Genomic DNA, 22366 nt, shown 5'->3' with positions numbered 1-22366 from the left:
ACTGTTAGTGTTCAGTTTTTGCAGTTTTGTCATTAAGTGAATATTTGGTTGAAACAGCTTTTGACTTATGTTAATATTTCTTAATAAAACCCATGCTTTTAAATGATGGACACTGACATTTGTATTTTTAATGTGATTTTTAATACACATTTTGCAGACACATTTATCCAAAGAAACTTACATTGCATTTAAGATGAACATTTTATATCATTCAGTCCATGGGAATTGAACCCATGACCATGCCATTGCTAATGCCATGCTCTACTGTTTGCTACAAGAATATCCAGTATATCCAAAGAAACTTACATTGCATTTAAGATAAACATTTCATTTCATTCAATCCCTGGGAATTAAACCCATGACCATGCCATTGCTAATGCCATGCTCTGCTGTTTGCTACAATAATATCCAGTATGGAGTAATATAGATGTTGCATATAATAGTAAGCAAACCAATAACCAGATTCACTATTATCAAAACATGCTTACAAAGATTTAAGAATTTCCATTGTGCATGTTAGTTGTGTTAAACAGATACCAGAAAGATCCTAATGATCGCCTCTACAGAACAGTAGATTCAAAATATTTCAAGATATGTATTCTTCTATTTTTTCTAAAAGCTTTGTTGCAATATCCAGTGCCTTACTGGCATTGTTGATGTCAAATTGCTTGTTTGGAATGTGAGGAAATTGGTGATAGTTCGGATATTGCGTTTTTTTGCCATCAACACCAAGGTCAGTCAGTTGCCTCACAGTGTGCGGTAAAGAGGCCAACTGTGAACTGAAATGGGACACCTGTTGAGCAAGGCTAGTTATTGTGCAGTTGTTGGGTTGGTGTCCACTTCCCCTGTACATCGCTGCTATCAGGGCTTTTTCCACAGCCTGATGCACTTTAAACAGACACCACTCTGAACTATCTCCTCCAGTGTCATTATGAGCTGCTTTGATATCACATTGAGCCTGTTCATACCAGCGTTTTGCCTCTCCTCTGTTTGGCCTTGGAGTTTCTCTGTGGTATGACCAAAAGTTATAGTGCCTTCTAGAATTGTTCTGATAGAACCTCTCACGTCCCCTCCTGTGACTTTGTGCCTCTGTGTTCCACATGTCATGGAAATCTTGAAAATCTCTCCAGTTTGAGGATGTGCTATGTGCAGTTGTAGTTGTAGATGTAGATGTAGTTGCTGTTGTAGTTCTAGTCCCTCGTTGTAGTTCCTCAATTCTCTTTTGCAGGTATCTGAATGCCTCTGTGGCAAGTGCTTCGTTGTCTGGGTTTTTGTCTGGATGCCAGCGGAGGTAGAGACGTTTAAGAGCTTTTTGTTTGTCCTCACTTGACATTTTCCAGATTTCGTTTAAGCTTTGGTCAGTTTCTCTTTTGATCTCTTCCAATGTCTCAGGAAAGACTGTTTTGGGTGGAGGCCCAGATGTCAAAAGAAGTTCTATATCTGTGCAAGTGGACCCTTTTGATACAGTTGCCTTCTTTTCCCTTTTAAACTGGTAAAGGTCAAGAGAGCTTACTTCAGTGAAGTCATCACTGCCAACTCGAATTTTATAACTGGCAGGAAATTGTCTGATTTGATCATCAACTCGTTCGATGACAATGGCATAGAAATATTCACCAGAATTGTCCTTGCTGAAGCCAACATACTCTCCACTTTCAAAGTTGTTGAGGAAGTTCATGTCAAGACAGTCATGCCATTCTTCAGGTATACAACATCCAGGTTTTGGTAAGCTACCATGTCCATCCTCCTTGTGGCCACTGTTATGAATGTCATGATTTGCTAAGGTTTTCTCAACATCCTCCATGTTATCACACAGCAGAAGTTGTCCAAGGACTAGAAGGCTTGAGGTGGTCAAACAGTTCTTTAGAAGAGCATTGATTTCTTTAGTAAGACACATATTAACTTTATTTACTACTTTGAGGGCCATGTCATCATTGTGTTTTATGTAGAAACTGCATCCATTTTGCTGTTTTTTCACATAAACATCTGTTTCAGCCTTACTACCCTCAAGTGGCACAAGGTTCAACAGAAGCTCAGTTTGAAGAGTTTTACAACAGATGATTTGAATCTCAGAAAAGATTTCTTCACACTTTTTTTCAGCTTCAGAATGTGAAACCCCACCTTTGCTCTCTTCTCTGATGAGACAGACTAATCCATGAAGAAATGCAGCAGAAGACAAGTGCTTGTCAAACCAGCCACTGAATTCACACCCCCCTTCATAATCGCAATATTGGACACTTGTTCCCTCCAGGTTTTCAGAAATTGCATCTGAAAGAACTTTGGGGCGAACATGCTCTGGAAGGAACTGCAACAAAGTTTTATGTTCATAGTGATCATTTCCAAGATGACAGAAGTTTAATTTTTCTAGTAGTTTCAACTTGGTTTCCAAACCATCATCAAGTCTTGCGGCCTGGAAGACAGTGTCATTAAAAAACAAAGTGTTGGATTCATATAGTCTTCCTTCTGTTGAAGGAAGATAAAGTGGGTTGTTGTGAAAAAAAGATTTATTTTGTTCCTTTTTCAGCAGGCAAAATAGCTGTTGTACAACACGTCTCACAGTTTTCTGCTGATTTGCCTGAAGGCTGTCTTTGTCAGATCTATCAGAATAGATTTCTTGAAGAACAGTATTATATTGGTCAATGGTGGGCCTTTCCTCTACGCCAATCTTCTTGAAAAAGTCTTCAAATTTAATATAATTTAAGGGAATGCTGTACAAGTAAGGCCTAAAATCAGGCGCATCCAACAGTGAAAGTACTGTCTGGCAAGCTTTCACAAGGGTTGTGCCATCTTCCACAAGGATAATGGGGAGGTCTGAGAACAGAGAGGCATCAAAATGTATTGACTGCAGGTATGCGTATGATTTGATAAATACCTTGGTTCTTGTTTCCAGCAGTACGTCTGTGTGGCACTGAGATTTACAGATGTTTTTTAGATTAGCAGCTAATTTTCCAGGGGGTGGAGTCTCCAAGGCTCCGGTATCCATCATTTTCATTAGGTGTTGTGTAGAGCAGTTTTCTAAGGGTATGATTGGCATAGAAGTCCATATCAGATATTGGTGATCACTGTCTCTGCCAATGAGTGATCCATTGATTGCAACAACCTGCCTTTCTTGAGCAAAGGCCTTGTGATAATCACAAAGTGATTGCTGAATTTGCACTGGGAAGATGAATTTAATGTTAGCAACTCTGCTCACTAAGTCAGACTTTTTGTCTTCATTCTTTGATAAAACAGTATCAAACAGGAGTTGTGATCTTTCTTTAAGAACAGTTAAAGGAATGTTGCCTCTAGTTTCAGATTCAATTTGTTTTGCAAACTCAATGATTTCCTCATCAGACACTTCATGTTTCAATCCAAGGTCAATTAAAAAACTACATGCTTCAGTATATTTATCTTGGAAATTGTCCCAAAATGTCGTGGGTACAAATCTCTCTTTTGGAAACATTGCCCTGTAAAGGTGTACATCGGGATCATAGAAGTATGAAGCCACCTGAAGAGAGCCATGGATGTCTCGAATAAATCTGACCTCTCTCAATGCAGATACAATCCTGTGATCCACTGGTCCAAATTCAACTAACAACCGCATGAAATCAAGAAGCTTGGCCTCTTTCATCTTGTGCACAGAAGGAAGAATGAACTGTACACAGAACTCCAAATCATTCAGAATCTCAAATTCTAGCTGTTCTGCCAATCCTAAATTCACCCAGCTGTGCTTGAGGAAGATACTGTCACATCCATCGACATGGTACAAATTTGGAAAGTCATTTTGATGCTGAGAATTTAGAATGAATACCCTACTGTGTAAATCAATCCTTTCCCGTTTTCCAGATATTGACTCAAACAGGGGCAAAGACTTGAGCATTGACACATATTGACTCTTGTTATTGGAATCTATAATCCCATGCTGTAAGAAGCACTGAAGATCTATACATTTATCTTTAGACAGCTCCTCAAACTGCGAATGTGGTACATGATAAATCTGCCCCAAAACACCACTGCTGTCTCCTGTTTGCAGGAGTTCTGGATTCATATACTTGTGACGGAATTCAAAACTGAGATCAGTGAAAAAGACACTATCTATTTTCATGAACCCCAGTTTTATGAGAATGGGTGCTATTTTTCCAGTTTTATACTGAATCACTTTTGATATGTTCTTCATTGTTTGTAAGAAACACGTGTTATTTTGACTGGGGCAGATTACTGGTAAGATAGGACTGTCGTCAAAGTGCTTTTTTATCTCACTGAATACATTCAGATTTTCATTTTGGTCATCATCATCATCATCATCATCAAAGAAACTCCATAAAGTTTTCAGCCATTTGATTGTCTCTGTATCTGCCTTGTAGAGCTGGCATCTTTGATCAGGTAATGACTGTCTGAGCAGTTGTTCAAGCTCTGGTTTCAGATATGTTGCTGCTACATCAATTGTTAAGCCCTTAATAAACATTCCATGATACTTAATTTGGTCATGAGTTCCATTGACATCAATATCTGCAAACATCTCCTGATGTCCTTGGAAAAGTCTGCTAAACCTGGATATCAGCTTTGGGGATTTAGAGTCAAAGACTCTTAACATCTGATCTTGTGTGAGGAGAAGAGGCAACCCATTGAGGACATGGACATTTTCCTCATTGACATTTGTCAAACAGAAGTTCAAAAGTTTTGAGCATCGTCTTTTGTTTTTGATCAAAGTCTGGTTGATAGGCAAAGGCAAACTACCACCTGTCTGGGAAGGATCATTCAGTGATCTTTGCTTCAAGAAATGAATCACTGTTGAATCACTGATTTCTGCCACATTCACACCAGCCAATTTGAAGTTATCTTTTATTTCATTCATTTTCCAAGAGTATGGTACTAACTTCATCCCAGTGTCATCTAAAATATTGAAAATTCCATCATGGTCCTCAGTTGTAAAATATGGACAATTTTCTGAATGTGGTTTAGTTGCACTGCACCAGGTAACTGTGTATTTTTGTATATTTGTAAATTGTAAAACATGTGATGACTCAACAGGAACAGCGTGTACCGTGGGTATGACAGGAAGGCCACAATGGTTGATTGATCTATAGACCTCAAGAATCATCTCATGCCAGACATTGTCTACTTTTGGAGAAATGCATGGAAAGTTTTTGAGGCAAGAAAACTCAAGGAATACAAGAGCTGTAGGTGTATCTTTCTTTATGTGTGAACAGAGGTGTAGCAGGAGTTCAGCATAGAGTGGTGAAATTATGTTTACTTTCAGCAACTGGTTCCATTCAGTCTTCAGACTATCACCATCCTCTTTCCATAAGTCTCTTCTAGAAAAATCAACTTCAAAATTTGCATTCACATGAACTGGTAAACCAGTGTCTCCAGGTAAGGGCAAAGAACAAAATGTCCTACCAGTAAATGTTTGTACATCTGATCTGCCCTGACATGCAGCCAGAGCAGCTTGAGGAACTTTGAAATAATCTTGTTTGTTTTTTCTCTCATGGATTTGATTTGAGAAGCCAAAGCACTCTGCAATGACCCACTTGCTTTGTTTTTTTCCAGATGAGATTTGCATGTCATAGATGGTTTTGGAGGGTTCCGCTGTTCCTGACATAAAGGATTCTTTAACATGTCTGTGAAAGTTTACCTTGTGTATCATGCTGCTCTCCTCTTTGTATTTCTTTTCGATAAGGAAAGGATATTTTGGTTGTTTTCCATCTTCAGTAATCTCTGAAAACTGTATTTTTGTGATGTGTTTCAAGAAGAGAATTAGTCCTTCAGGATCTCCTTTCAAGGCATAGTAAAGTTCCTCCATGTCACGATCTGTGACTGTATGTCTAGATATTTCAGATTTTTCTGCCATTTGCTCTGTCCTGAGAGGGAGCCTGAACATGGTTCCAGAATTGAGATCAAACATTTCTGGAAGAAAGGTATGATAAACATCCTCAAAAGACTTTTTAAATTCATCTTCCATTGAAAACATGCAGCCTGGGGACTGTTTTGTTACACCTTCCACGTATTTTAGATTTGGATCAGAAATGCAGAGCCATTTGTCACCGGTCAGGATAGATGGACAATCTGTGAGATGATACACTGAATTGAAGCCAAGTCCATATTTCCCAGTTCTCCCTAAAGTGCCATGTTTTCCTCCTTCCCCCAGCTGCTGAATACCTTGCAAATCAGCGTCAGAAAATGTTCTGTTGTTGTACACACAAAGGGCTGGGCCTTGAACCAGTTCCCATTTCTCTCCAAATATCTTTTCTGTCATATGTTTTCTTTTGTCCCACACAAAGTGAATTTCTGTTGCCTCTGCATCATCAGCATTTTCAATGAGCTCTTTCAGAATATCCTTTTTAGATGGATATGCATCAATTAACTTTTTTATTCGGACACTTAGTTTCTCAGTTTGTCCAAACTCTTTGGCATGAAGGGAAAACTCACTGACAAAATGATTCTTCAGAGTATGGTGTCTTGTTGTCATTACACCAAAATGACAGGCCCCAGGCCGAGGTATCAGCTCATGGGAGAGCTTGACACCAGCTGAGACAGGCATCCATGGGCTGTCATTGAATCTCAGCTCTTTAGAAGATGTCAACACACCGCTTTCATCAGGTATGAGACAGTTAGTAAGCTTTTCTTCTTTGATTTTGTACAGCCCATTCATAAGTATTGCAACACAATTATGGAGGTCTGACATGGAAAGAGGGTGAGATCCATATAAAGCCTTCATTTCCTCAAGTGCAGCAACAAATTGTTCTTCTGTGAATTGATTTTTGACGCCAATGCAGTCCCAGAGCCTCTCAAATTTGGAGAAGATAACTGGAAGCACATAGAGATATGGTTTCTGTTCAAATTCTTCACTTCTGGCCACTGACCTCACATTAACAAAGTGATCCTCAATGAAAATGAATGGAAATGATTTTGCATGGCCAATAATTGGATTGGGATCTTTCTTTTCCAACAAGTAACAGTTGAGGTATTCATAGCTAGATTGAGCAATGTTGAAGAGCGCCATTTTTTCAAATGCATTGCAGTGTCGGTGTGCGTTTAGCAGCTGCTGGAGCACTGTCTCAATTGGTGGATTTGTCTGTACTCTCAGTTTTTGGAGAACTGAATCACAACCATGCATTTGAAGGTTTGCATGATCAACAGTGAATTCTGTCATGCTTACTAAATTAAGACAACTGTCCATGTACACTTCAGAGGGTTTTTTAAGAACAGTGTTGATCTTGTTTTGATGATCTAAAGGAGCTAAGGCAGGAAGGAATTGTATTTGAGACAGTGTGAGCCAGTGCAGAGAATTCACATTTTCTGATGACTCTTTCATCGACTGCATGAGACACTGAAGACATTTACGAAATTTAGATTCATCCTGTTTCCAAACACTAGATATCTTTCCTGCTCTTTCTATGATGTCTTCTAAAGGGAGAAGGTCACTCAGAATTCCCAAATCGTAAAGTCGTTGAATCCTTTTTGGGGAGAGAAAGCTATTTGTAGTTCCTTCAAGAAAGCGTCCCTCCTCAAGTTCATACAAGAAAGCCACTTTGCCTGAAGGATTTACAAGTCGCTTGATATATTGAAGCTTCTGACATTTCTGTGTTGGAATGCAAGGGTAACTTTTCAGCAGGTCATCAACATCATGATCATTCAAGTCGATGGCATTCAGAACAAGCAAATTTCTGTTATGTGTGTCCACAGCACTCAAGTTCTTTAACACAATGCTGTAAAACTCAGGCCAGTTGATTGTTTTCTGTTTGATCATTTCTTTAAAGCCACAATAATAGAAACTGTCTCTTACCCATGTTGGGAGAGAAACAACACAAGAAGTTCCCAAGCTCAAGAACACTTTCATGGCTATGTCTCCAACTGCCTGGTTCTTCTCAATTTTTGGATTCAGAAATTTTGCCTTGTCCATAGAACACCAACTGTGTCCATTGCTAAAAAGATCCATAGATTTACCATTGCCATTCTGTGCAACTGCTGAGTAGAAAGACTCAACCAGGGGTAAAAATGTTTTGCTTACTCTCTCTGTGTTAGGCCAGAATGCATAGAAGGAATAGTTTTGGATATGTCCATTTTGGGCCATTTTCTTCAGCTCAAGCAGTGTAGTAATGTAAGCAGAGGTTACAGCATCTTTAAGTAGAGCTTTGTTCCACTCAGACTTCACTCCTTTTTCCCATAGGCTTTTTCTATTTGATGTGACTGCAAAAGTCCCATTCACATGAACTGGAAGACCTGTCTCAATTGAGAGAGGGAGAAAACAAAAAGCCTGACCAATGAGGCTTTCGTCAGGGTACCATGCTTTAGTTTTTACCTCTCTATGCAAAGGTACAGCTACACCTCCAATTGGAAATGAAATCACATGCTCTTGATCAGTTCTTTTCTGGAACATTTGCAAAGAATCCTGTGTTCCAAAACATGAGTACAAAAGCCAGTACTGTGTGAGGGATCTCTCTGAGTGCTCTTGAATTATTTTAACAATGTGTGCTCTGCTGACATCAATAATGTTGTTGCATGCAATATCAGTATTTCTCAAAGTGCTCTTGATCTCTTGGGGAAATGTGTCATTCGAGACAGCAACTGAGGTCATGACTTCTCTGGATATTTTTAGGGGAGTGTGAATCTGATCATCCCGTGGAGGAGTTGATGCATTTTCAGGGACAATTTGAAGGGACAAAGATTTAATTTTCTTCAGAAATAGTAGATGAGTTTCTGAGTTGTCAGTCAAATTATTTTTAAAACTCTGAATGCGTTCTTCATCATATACCTTTGAACTTATCTCTGACTTGTTTGCCTCCTCCAGAGTGCGAAATGGTAATTTTATCAAGGTGCCATTATAAGATTTCTTGCTGTTTTGGGCTGACAAATCACAATCAAAAATGCCTTCATGAGATTTAAACTGTCCTGGAAACCTTTTGTACAGCCGTTCCTGGAATGGGTTGAGTTTAATTCCTGGGTTTCCTTTGCTGAGTATGTGCTTTTCCAAATGGGTAACATTTGGATCAAGTATAAGAAGGGTGTTCCCGCTCAAAATTGAAGGAATATCACTCACGTGGTAAACAGAATTAAATCCAAGCCCAAACGTTCCAATCATCTCAACTTTGTTTTCCTTTGATGCTGATCCCACTTTGACAATGTTTTTCCAGTCTTCTTGTGAGAAGAGCTCATTGTTAAAGATTCAAAGTCATGGTCCATTGCAGAGGGCCATTCCATCATCAAAGAGGGTTTCAGGGGGGTCTCTGTGTTTTCGGAAGTCAAGCAGGAATTTACATGTGGTTGCCCCAGCATCCTCAGCATTTTGTAGGAGTTCTTTGAAAATGTCAATTTCTTCATCATACTCTTTAAGAATGTTCTTAATTCTTTGAGTAATCGGTTCAGATTGCCCACATTGTTCTATACCAAAGACCTCTTGCTCTGCTTGTATGAACTGTGGTTTTAAGATACAAGTACTTAAGAATGGGACTTTCAACCATCTTGCAGTGAGGGGTAGAACTTCCTCATGAATGACATAGAATTCCTCATTGTCCTGTTTCAGGTCCTCTAGTCCTTCAGCACTGATGTCACAGAAGACTGTTTTGGATAAAGACTGCAGAGTAAAGTTTTGGTTTTGTGCCATGACAGGCACAGGTGTACTGTCTTTTAAATGCTTCTCATTTTTTCGCATCCAGTCAAGAATGGCAATTGTCACTTTAAGTTCTGTTGAGTCTCCATGAGGAGGACACCTTCGGTCAATTCTGTGTTTTATGCCATGGAGTATGTCTTCAATTTCCTCATCAGACAGTGTTTTCTTCACACCAAATTGCGTTAGCAGGTATTCATATTGCAAAAACTCTTCAGGCACTTTCTTGATGTAAGAGCTTAGATCCAATTCAGGTGGATAGATTAAAACTATATCTCCTGGACAGACAAACTCCCTTTTATTCCAGATCCAGGGGAAGCATTTTGTGTCCATTAAATCTCTGAAACTTGTCATGTTGTCCTGCATGAATTTATAGATACTGTGCAGCTCGATTTTAAATTGAAAGTCTGAATTTGGGTTGACCATTGATCTCAGTGCAGAGAGGTTCTCCAGGACTTTTTCAGCAGGAGGGGGGTCATAAAGTCCAAGATGGTTGCAGACATGTCCTGTTAGCTCAGAGGTAAGGGGCATTACATATCCAACAATTGAAGAATACATTGAATCTCTTACTTCAGGAGGCTTATAGAAACCTCTCTTTAGATTTCTACACATGCTTTCATTCAAAAATTTTGGATTTTCACAGGGCACCCACTGCCTTTGCATCAGCTCTTCTATCTGCGTCTTGGTGAATTTTGAAAATAAATCATTCTGATTCAGTACTTGAACAAGAGTATATGCTTTTTTGATTGCCTTATCTGGTGAGTGAACACAAAACTTTTCAATATGATTTATGACTTGGAGTATGTTTGTAGTTGATATTTCTTTTTGGACCATCTTTAAGCCAAGGCGTTGCAAACTCTGAAACATTTCCTGGGTATTTGTGTAAATAGGTGGGGGAAAGAAATCTGTTTCGAAAAGGGCCTGGAATGTCTTGTTTCTTGGATCAAAAACATCTGAGGCTTGTTTGCGTTCCCCCTGAGTTGTCTCAATAAAACTCAGACTTTTTGTTTTTGTGAGCAACTGCTCACTGTGTAAGAACAGAATGCTACCATTATTCAGTATCCAGGTCATTATTGTCTGTTCCTCACCATTTTTGCAAGAACCTGTCTTAATGCAGTCAACCAAATGAACAGCCACCTCAGCTGATTCCAAAATTTTAATTTCCAGAAGAGTCAAAAGTCTGCGATCAGCTTCATTTGCACACTGTACAATGGTGTCAGGCATTGGCAGATCATTTGGAATGGCTGGAGTGGCGGATGAAAAAACTGCTTGTTTTGATTTAACAGCAACATATTTCCCAGACATTATTCTGAAGATTGGCAAAGTGGAGAGTAGGTCCTTTTCAGCAATTGAGAGAGAATCCAAGGAAGAGAGGTAAACTTTCAACTCATCTATTTCATGTGATGAAGCAGAGGCAATGCCTTTGATGACCTGATCATTGTTTGAGTTTACAAAGACTTGTAGAACATTTCTTGGTGAAGCTGGAAGAACATAACTTTCAATGTAATGATGTCTAAGACACTCATCTCTTTTTATGACTGTACATCCCACCATCCTTAACACTTTCTGAACATTATCTGGCAAGTTGGACCATGTGCTACTCTGAAAGATCAAAGTTGTTTTACTCTGCAACCTTGCTAACAATATATAATTGCCTGAACTCCTCAGGGGCTCCAGTGGTATTAAAGGCATGTCAATAAAGCTGCTTAAGTCATTCCATTCAGTGCTTAGAAACTTCCAGAATTCAACCAGCCAGCTCTTTGGAGGATGATGATCTTCTTCTGTTTTCCATGTGACGTGACCTTGGGTAACTTTCCAGTCCATAGGTAAGTGCTTCTTCATGAGTGTAACAACATGTTGTGCATCCAAACTGATTATGTTGTATATACCTGAAACACACACACACACACACACACACACACACACACACACACACATTAATTTGAAACATTAATTTCACATTATTATAAGCATTCCTGATAAAATATATGAAACAATTTTCTTACTCCTTGTTGCTAGTTTCCTTAGTTGCATAGTGCAAAAATGGCTCAGAGCGTTGGGTAAAAACCATTCCTTACAAAATGGCAGCAATGTTCTAAACAAAGAAGAAGAAAAAAAGATTATTACTGCTTTGACAACATAATATAAAGACACTAAAGATTATGTCAAATCTTACCTTGGAAACTTCTCATTATCAATCAAAACAGTGTTTTGCACTCCATTGCCAAATGAGGTAAAGGTTCCATCACTGAGAGGCAGAAGCTTCAGTCCTTGTAACTCTGTGTACTTTTCATCACTGAGAGCAAATTCAAGAAGAGAGTATTTGTCATCTTTACTGAGATTTTCAGCCTCACTTCTGTGAAGGACATCTCGAACATAAGATGGAGTCACCCATGTCAAGGTGTCACTTTCAGGGAAGATTTCTTGAACATCTTTCAAAACATGTTCTGGGACTGTGACCAGGTTCTCTCCTTCAGCAATCAATAATCTTGACACTGCAGACATTGTGTCACTTCGTATATTGTTTACTGGAAAAACTGCGTCTGAGACAGACACCCAGATTTGCTCATCATCAGCAAGGTGAAAGATCTTGTATTCAAATAGACCTTTCAGAGTATCTATTGCAACTTCATGCCATCTCTCTTTATGTACAGTCTTTGATAGGTCAGGCCAAATATTGTACACAGTGGGGGAAGGCAGTGTTGAGTTTTCTGAGAATTGAATGGCGTCTAGGATCATCATGAGATATACATGAGGAATAATCTCTTTTGTGAGCAGCTCATTCCACATCGCAGATTCATCATTCTTCTGATCCTCCTCTTGCCACTTGATGAACCTCCGATTGTCTGTCAGGCCAAAGCAAGCATTGATGTGAATGGGAAGTGCAGTTTTGTTTGGTTCATTTTTTGGAAGTGGCAGAAAGCAACTTAGTCGCCCATTGCAAAGTGATCTGTCTTCATCTAATTGAAATGCTGCGTCAGCTTGAGGGTAGAAGCTCAGCTTACTAGCTAGAGAGTCAATCTCTGGTATATATCCCTGTTTCAGAAGGCAAGTTGTCACAAGCCACTTGGACCTTGTTTCTTCCATTTGCTGGGAAATGTGTGATATTGTTTTAAAACATGTTTTTCTGTCAAACGATTCCTGCTTGATATGATAGTCAGTAATAAAGTGATTTGACACAGAAACTTTCAGCCTATTGTTGCAGAGGCCATTGGTGTCAATATGCAGCAAAGTAATGGATGACACATTTCTCAGGAAAAGAAGACTGATGTCTGGATCAGCAATGAAACTGTCAAATAGCTGCGTAACTTTTGTGGAATCATATAAGTTATCGGAGATCTCAGAAGCCTCATTACGCAGAGGAAAACGGAAGAGCGTTCCTTTGAAGTATTGCTCCTCGCTGATGACCTTCTCCCAGGTACAACTTTTGACCTGACTGACAATATTTTGAAAGGGCTGAAACTGATCTCTCAAGTTCAAAAGGCTCTCTCTGTCCTCTTCGACATTCAAGGACCATCGATAGCCTTCTTCATCCTCTCTGAACATCATCTTTTGTGGATCAAAAATCGCTAGGTGTTCAGAACTGAAGACACTTGGCAAGTCTGTAAAAAAAAAAACAACAACAAAAAAAAAAACAACCAATAATAAATTTTAATATTGTTATCATCGAGATGCAGTTATTTGTCAAAACTGTTGTTGCTGCCGATCAGGTCAATGCAACCAGATTGTTGATTGTTATAATACATTACAATTAGGGATACGCCAATCCTAGTCAATACAATAAGGCGATATTACATTTATTTTTTATCTTGAAATCAGTGCAACATTTTAATTAACAGTATAGGGATTGGCTAAATACTACATTTAAGAGTGTTATTAAATGTGTTATTTTTAGTGTTATGTATTTAATGATTAACTTGGATGATGAGCGTTAGCTGATGAACAAAAATGGGAAATGACCATGCACAATTTAATGTCCAATATTGCATTTTACTATTAATAACAGACTGTCCTTCAAAAAAGGTAACTGTAATCTGTAACATAGTATATTTCTGTTGTGATACCTACAATAATAATACTGATAAACATGTAGCCTACCCTCTGACAATTTAACAGCATAGCAGAATTCAAAAATAAAATTAATTATTAAAATAGTACTGTGAACAGATCATTCTGTCAAGCTAATTTGTTAGTATGCTAACCATTAAAAAGCTGAAGATACCAAAAATAACATTTGGTTTAATCATTATTACCTTAGATTGCATAATGTGATATATATTTAAAAATACATTGACTGACATTTGCGATGTTGACGCTACATAAATCAACAAGCAATATTGTAGGATTTATAATTAGCAGGCAGTAGAATATGCAAAGAAAAATATGACCCAGTCTGGTAATGTAGCATATTTTACCTGTAATATGATAAACAGAGTTAAAACCGATCCCAAATCTCCCAACTTTCATTGGGTCATCCTGCTTGATGCTTCTGCCAGCTCTCTGAATATCCTCCCAGTCTTCCTCTGTAAAGGCTGCATCATTGAAAGCATAGAGAGCGGGTCCTGCCAGATCAAAGTTATAAATGGCTGATCATACAAAACAAATTATAAAAACAAAAAAACTTTAAGATTAAGTCTTTTGCATAGAAGAGTCTAGTGCGACCACCCATTGAATCTGCTCCCAGTGTTTATAAATACCTTGATACTTTCCAAGCTCTTCAGTCCACAGGCTGTGAGTCCCATAATGTCTCTCATCATGAATAAACACCACAGTTGAAGCTCCTGCATCTTCTGCATTCTGTATCAGCTCCTGATATTTTATAGAATAATTATTATTGACTGAGGAGATATAAGATGCATACCATTTGATGCACAACTGACCCTTTGCAAAAACCCACCCTCCTTACTGTTGCCATGTCCTAAAATGTCATGTTGTTCTCACACTTTGATCAGATTTAGAATCAGAAGAGCTTTATTATCAAGTATGTTTACACACACAAGGAATTTGACTTGACGATAAGAGCTTCCATTGTAGAAGAAAGTACAAACATAGTGCAGACATACATTATAGTTGTAGTCTCTTGATGTCTGATTTGGTAGCTGAACCAAACCAGACAGTTATGGATGAACACAGGACAGACTCAGTGATGGGAGAGTAGAACTGTTTCGGCAGCTCCTGTGGCAGGTTGAATTTCCTCAGCTGGCCAAGGAAGTACAATCTCTACTGGGCCTTTTTTACAATGGAGTCTATATGAGTGTTCCACTTCAGGTCCTGAGAGATGGTGGTGCCCAAGAACCTGAATGACTCCACTGCTGCCACAGTGCTGTTCATAATGGTGAGTGGGGGGAGTGCAGGGGGTTTTCTCCTGAAGTCCACGATCATCTCCACAGTTTTGAGCAGTCCTTTGAAGTGCAGGCATTCATGTAGGGAGAGAAGAGCAGTGGGGAAAGCACACATCCCTGGGGGGCGCCACTGCTGATGGTGATAGTCTTGGATGTGAGTTTGCCCAGCCTCAATTGCTGCTGCCTGTCTGTCAGGAAGTTGGTGATCCACTGACAGAGGAACTGATCTGCAAAGCAATCCGCTCTGAACAGCTGGTAGACCCGGCAGATGAAGCGCATTGTCCGGAATGGCTTCACTCTTCTGCGTCTGTACGTGCGTTTGAACAACACAGCTATACCTCCAACTAGAATGTCCAACAATCGAATAATGATGGAGTCAGATGGCCTCCGTGGCATGCTCTGCAGTTGTTTTTGTTAGTTTGTCCTGTCTTTAGTTATATTCCTGCAATCAGTTTCACCAGAGACAAATTGCTGGACATTCGGCACTAGACATCACCCGATATATTACCGGTTTTCAACTATTCTGATGTTTTGTTGGACATAGTAGTTGGTGGAGCAGCTGTGCTGATCGCACGCTTTAGGACGCGCAGACGGGGTAAGAGAGCCGCCGTGCTTGTGAAGCTCAGTAAGCGCAGATTTCAAACAACATTGCCTAGCATCCATCTGGTGAAACCACCGCTCTCTACCCAACAAAACAGACAAACTCCTTCTGCTCTCGTGGACAAATAAGGATTTCTCACACTCTGCTGCTCTGTGTTTCATGGAAACTTGGCTAAAGATGGCATTCCAGACAGCGCGCATCATCTCCCGGGCTTTCAGGTGTTCAGAGCGGACCACAACTCAGGGTCAACGGGGAAATCGCACAGTGGCGCGACATGCTTTTATATCAATGAAAGGTGGTGTACAGATGTTACAGTGTTAAAGAAGATATACTGTTCAGATCTAAAAGCGCTCTTCATTAACTGCAAGCCATTCTATTCGCCGCAGGAGTTTCACTCGTACATTCTCGTTAGTGTTTACATTCCTCTGCAAGCGCACGTGAGCTCAGCTTTACAGAAACTCAGTGATCAGATCACAGAGACAGAACAGAGACTTTAATAAAGCAAATCTCTCCTGTGAACTGCCAAAATACAGACAGCACATCACATGTCCCACCAGAGACAATAAGATATTGGATCACTGTTACACTACAATAAAGGATGCATATCACTCTGTTCCACTTATATCAACCTACAGGCAGAAACTAAAATCAGCTAAACCTGTATTAAGGACTGTAAAAAGATGGACTAATGAAACCGAGCAGGATTTACAAGCTTATTTTGATCTCACCGATTGGAGTGTTTTTGAAGCTGCTGCCACTGATCTGGACGAGCTCACAGAGACTGTAACATCATATATCAGTTTCTGTAAGAATATCTGTATTCCAACCAGGACTCATCTAACTTACTACGACGACAAACCATGGTTCACTGCAAAACTCTGACAGCTCCGTCTGGCCAAAGAAGATGCTTACAGGAAGGGGGACAATGTTTTGTATAAACAGGCCAAATACACACTGGAAAAGGAGATCAGAGTGGCAAAGAGGAATTATTCTGAAAAAATAAGGACAGCATCAGTGTGGAAAAGTCTGAAGGAGATCACCAACTACAAGACACCATCCCCCAGCACTGTGGAGAATCAACAATTGGCAGACGATCTGAATGAGTTCTACTGCAGGTTTGAAAAAACACCCCTACTGCCCTGAACACCTCTCCACACAACCATTCACACCTCCTGCAACCCCCATCTCCCCCACACCTGCACCTCAAATCAGTGAAGACGAGGTGCACCAGGTCTTCCAGAAGCAGAAAAGGAAAAAAGCGCTAGGCCCAGACAGTGTTACTCCAGTCTGTCTGAAATCCTTTGCTGACCAGCTGAAGAAGTTCAACCTGCCACAGGAGCTGATGAAACAGTTGAATCCATCCTCTGCACTTCTATAACTGTCTGGTTCAGCTCAGGTACCAAATCTGACTTCAGAAGACTACAGAGGATAGTCCGGTCTGCTGAGCGAATCACTGGTACAACCCTCCCTTCTATTCAAGAACTGTACTCATCCAGAGTGAGCAAAAGGGCTAGTAAAATCACTCTGGACCCCTCACATCCAGCACACTTCCTCTTTGAACTGTTGCCATCTGGTCGACGCTACAGAGACCTAAAGACCAGAAAGGCCGGAAACAGAAACAGTTTCTTCCCTCAGGCAATCCATCTCATGAACACTTGACGATAATTGTGGAACACACAACACTATTTATACACTCATACACTTATTTATCTAACACACATACTTAGTCTACACTTCAAATTTACACATACTGTAATATACCTGTACATACAAAACTGTCTATTGTAATATACCTGCACATACAATTGTCAATTTGTATATTGTTATTCCGATTGTTAATCATTCTGATTTTGATTCGATTCTGCTAATCAAAAACCGGAAAAATATTGTCTGGGATGTGTTGCTTAATGTTAAGGAGTTTGTCTCTGGTAAAACTTATAGAAGAAGAATGACAAAACACAGAACAAACAAAAAAAAAAAACATCAGAAGAATTGCGGAACTCAGTGTCCTGGCTGCTATTTGTGGCACCATCTTGAAGGTTTTATGATGGAGTCTTTTTTAATGTGTATTGTACTGGCTTGTATTGTATGTTTCTTGCTAATGGACACTGAGTCTGGAAATAAAGTTGAATGAATGAATGTCTACACATCATGCTCTCAAGCAGTGAAAAATACACAGCGGAGCAAAGAGGAAGCTGATAATACACTGACAGACAAGACAGAGCAGGTTACTTTAGGTATGCATATACTTTAGGTATGTCTCAGCTTTCAAATTTTTAATTTTTTAAAAATAAATTCAAACAATAAATTCTGTTATGTGGCTCTTTAATGTGTCAAGACTCAGTTAGGGTTGCTAACAGTTCCATATACGGAATCGTCCCGTATTTAAGGCATCAAAGAAGCGTTCCGTATGAAATCAGGTTAACTTTATGGTAATCAGCTATGACGCAGTTCAGTGGCAATAAATCGGAACATAGAAGTCCATCGTTTGAGAGGATTCCAGAGAATGCAGATCTGTAAAAGTTGGTTCCGACCACATTAGTTCCCAAGCACAATGGAGAAGAGGTTGATTATTGCTGTGGCGGGTTTCCATTAATCTACCACATGTATCTGTTTGCGTGCAGTGACATAAATAAATAAAAATGATGCGTGGACCAATGTGTCTGAGATTGTTGGTGTTCCTGGCGAGTTGCTGATGTGCATTGACGTTATAGGAATAATAATCTAATGATATCATAAATAATAGTATTATAGTCCCAGTTCACTTTTAAACCTTTAAATCATTTTTCCTGATTATACTTACATTAAGTAATGTTTATACCTGATTATACTTACTTAAGCAACATTTTCAATGCAGGACTTTTACTTGTATCAGAGTATTTTTACAGTGTGGTATTAGTGCTTTATACATTATTAGGTAAAGGATCTTAATAATTCGTCCACAACTTACCCTCCTTGTGGTAAGTTTGCACAAGATCAACAAGCTGTGTGTAACACACACTGGCAGATTAAGGACCCATGATGTGTGTTGGCATGAGATTGCTGAAGCATGATCGCTCAAACCGCAAGCTCACGGTTGCTTTCTCCAAAGTAACTGGGAGGAGAGAAACATAATAGCGAGGGTCCGCCTTCCATGAACGAACAGGGGCAGACTGCTTTCGTGGTAAAAGCAGTCCATGTCTGTGAGTGCAGCCATAGTGACACACACAAATTCGAAGCTGCCAGTGGCAGCATCTGCTCTGATTTACTTAGGAGGATAGAGCAGCTTGATGTAAAGAGGGGTGCTGATCCTTACTTGTGAGACACAGATGGTAGCGCAGCGGGGATAGCGAGTACGCAGGCTCTGTGTTGGCGTGAGATCACTCAGACCCAGTTGCTTAGTTCCTAGGCTCCACTGTCTCTCTCTCTGAGGCTTGCTGAGAGAGGAGAAATGTGAGACCGGGGCTGCCTTCAGTGAAAGGCGGTCCGCGAGTGGAGAAGAGCGAGATTCATGCTTGAATAAGCATTCTATCTCAGTAAGTGCGCAGCTCACTGCCCTTCTGCGGCGGATCCGAGTGCAACAGGGAGAGAGAGCACGCAGGCACAGTGCCGGTATGAGATCGATCAAAACCGGTTGCTTATACCCTGACTCCGCTGTTTCCCTCTCTGAGGCTCACCGAGAGAGGAGAAATGGGAGAGCGGGGCTGCCTCCAATGAAGGCACTCCACGAGTGAAGAAGAGTGAGACTCATGCTTTCAATGAGAGCATTCCATCTCAGTGAGCGAACAGTCTCTTCGTGGGGGCTGCGCAGACAGGTGGCACACACACTGCTCTTCTGCATTGTGCAAGATTCCCTGCACGAGCCACACTCTCAGCGTGACATTTGCAAAAACATTACTTAAATTAGCTCTTTTAGGGCATACCTGCTAGAAATAAGCTCTTTCAGAATCTCAAATCTCGTTTATTCAAAAATAAACTTTTACGATACTTTTATTCAGCAAGGATGTGTTCTTCAAATGAATCAAAAGTGATATTGTTAGAAAAGATTTCTATTCTGAAAGTTTCAACACTGATAATAAATCAGCATAAGAATAATTTCTAAAGGATCATGTGACACATGACTGGAGTAATGATGCTGAAAATCTAGTGCTGCGTCACAGAAATAAATTATATTTTAAAGTATAATAAAATAGAAAACCAATTTTAGAAATTGCAGTAATATTAAAAAATTTTACTGTTTATTTCTGTATTTTTGATCAAATAAATACAGCCTTGATGAGATAAGCGACTCCATTGAAACATTATATATATATATATATATATATATATATATATATATATATATATATATATAATAGGCCTGTGTGTGTCCCTTATGCTGTCCCTTATTTTTCTATGAATAACCACAATGGTCCCTTATTTTCCTTTTCTGAAGTTGGCAACCCTGGTCTTAGTTCAAGCAGCACATGAACCAATCATCTTTTCATATTTATATAAAGCACAAAAAAAACATGAATGAACATCAGATCCTATTTTATTTCAAATGCGGAAGATGTCAATACACAACATTTTACAAGTTTAAGTCCAACAAAGTTAATCTACTCTCCTGTCCAATTTGTGCCAGACAAGATGATTGATTCTGTGTTATGAATGGTCAGATCGCCTGTCAATCAAGTTCTTTGCAAAAGGTCAATTATTCATGCAATATGTAAAGTTACTTATTTTTATTTATTTATTTTTTACCTACCTTCAATATTTGTCCCCCATCTGGGTACCTTCTCAAAATTTCCTTCAAGTAATCAATAAATGGTGGAGATGAAGCACCAAATTTATTTCTACATTAAAGAAAGTAAAGTTTATCACAAAATGCACAAAACAAGCGTTAGTATGCATGGGATTCTTTGTAAAACATATTAGCCTTATTACTGACTTTTTTTCATAAACTCCAAAATACTTTACTTACAGTTCACTTTTTAGTTTACTTACAGTTCACTTTTAATCAGATAATAAATTGTCTTAAACAAAAAACATTCAGTGAAAACCACTTACTTTTTCTTCTTCTTTTGCCTTGATGCTGAACTCATTGTCTTTCTTTTACAATCTCCTGTGTGGTAAAAATAAATAAATAAACAAATACACTTCCAAAGCATTCTTCTGAACAGGTCCATTGTCATTGTTAAAATACAGTTTTTTTTTTTTTTTTTTTGCCATGCAAAAAATGCAAATGATCATAATTAATGGATGGACATCGATGCCCGTGAAAAGACATCAGCAATTCGGTGCAGAGAAAATAAAATGAAATAAAATAAAATAAATAAATAAACCTGGCATAACGTTGGCTTGACACTGGACGTTCAATATTCATAAATTTGGGGGGCCGTCTCAAAAGTTACATGCGATATTGGTAGGCTATACACTTTTCTAGCGTCAATAGGAGGAGAATGATTTACAGTCATAAAAACAACTGTAAAGTGTTCATATAGGTGTCATATCATATGTAAACTATGCTACGTTTTCACAACTGAATGGGCTCAAATGCAAATTTAAAGCTCAATAGCATTTGAGGAGAATGATTTACAGTCATAACAACAACTGTAAAGTGTTCATTTAGGTGTCAACTACAATGCACACCTTTTACATTTTTAATATTTATTAAAATAAATTGTAAATCATTTGTTAAAGGTAAAAACGAAGCCCATGCATCGCTTTCAGGCACATTCATAATCCTGTGAAACTTTTTTGGCTGTTGACGTTAATAACGTGTTTTAATGTCGGAAATAATTCCACCACCAGCATCTAATATTCTCTCTGACTTTCCATGTTCCCTTTACGAAAGTTAGCCATGGTTTTAGCATGAATAACACCAAAAATTATTAGTTAGTAGTTAATTATTAGTAAAAATATTATTCTTGTATCCATGGTAACTGCAAATTAACCATGGTTTTGTTGTTTCAAATAATAATTTAAGTATAAAGTATTAAGATAAATATTTATTCATTATTATTATTATTATTATTATTTTTTTTTTTTATTTTTTTTTTACATGTACATAACATGTTATTACAAATGCCTGCAAAGGGAGCCAAAGGCCTGGTAATTGCTGCTGCTACACTTACATACAGGACAATCAAATCCTTGTTTAGGCTGTTGGCCAAATATTTAATTCAAATATTCACTTAATCTTTCATTTTTGGCCAGCTTTTTGCTATAGATGACACAGCCTCTATAATTTCTTCAACCAAAAATATATGGACATCACAACCCTCACAAAAATAAACTATGGTTTTATCATAGTAAAACTGCTTAATTTTCTTAATTTTTTGCATGATTTCTGAATGCTTGAGACTATGAAATTAATTAGACAACTGTACTAATAAAGTCATAGCTATAGGTAACTGTCGAGATCTTCAATTGTAATTTATAAATAATACAATTTATCTATTTATTTATTTACTTTTTTATTTTCTTAAAGTTATATTTTGACCCCTATAGTAGTTTTTTTGTTTGTTTGTTTGTTTTTCATAATATTTGATGAAGGGTTGTTTATTAATCCCTTCTTTGGCCTAAGCAGTTACATTTCCCACTGTTCCTCTTCAGGAACTCGAGCTGCATCGGATAACGCTTTGGGAACACCTCCAGCATGACTGGCTCTGGATCACGTGTGTAATCAGTCCAATGGTTGGGCGAGACGTCATAGGCGGGTGACGTCAGAGACCAGGAAGCTTAAAAACACGTGCGGTGAAGCTGGCATTAGCCTTCAGTCATTCAGCAAGCACTTTGTGTGTGTATCAGTCTGATTTTCCTTTGTGAGTCTTATTTAGTGTTGTTTGTCCATCATGTCAAAAGCACGAGACAAGCCCA

The 22366-nt window shown here is 38.8% G+C and overlaps 1 protein-coding gene across 1 annotated transcript in view; it reads right to left on the bottom strand.

The window, feature by feature from the left end:
* Positions 1–118: 118 nt before the first annotated feature.
* The window catches only part of si:dkeyp-118h9.7 (sacsin), a 29176-nt gene continuing 6928 nt past the window's right edge, over positions 119–22366 (bottom strand). Inside the window, 7 exon segments of the mRNA XM_042730666.1 lie at positions 119–11472; positions 11590–11678; positions 11760–13185; positions 13999–14145; positions 14281–14392; positions 20253–20340; positions 20555–20609. Of these exon segments, the coding sequence (XP_042586600.1) occupies positions 587–11472; positions 11590–11678; positions 11760–13185; positions 13999–14145; positions 14281–14392; positions 20253–20340; positions 20555–20589 (12783 nt within the window). The 5' untranslated portion in view covers positions 20590–20609 and the 3' untranslated portion in view covers positions 119–586.

Source organism: Cyprinus carpio, chromosome B9 (genome assembly GCF_018340385.1).
Source record: "Cyprinus carpio isolate SPL01 chromosome B9, ASM1834038v1, whole genome shotgun sequence".
In the NCBI taxonomy this organism is placed as follows: domain Eukaryota; kingdom Metazoa; phylum Chordata; class Actinopteri; order Cypriniformes; family Cyprinidae; genus Cyprinus; species Cyprinus carpio.
The sequence above is the reverse complement of the archived record's forward strand: the minus strand, read 5'-3'. Positions and strand labels throughout refer to the sequence as shown.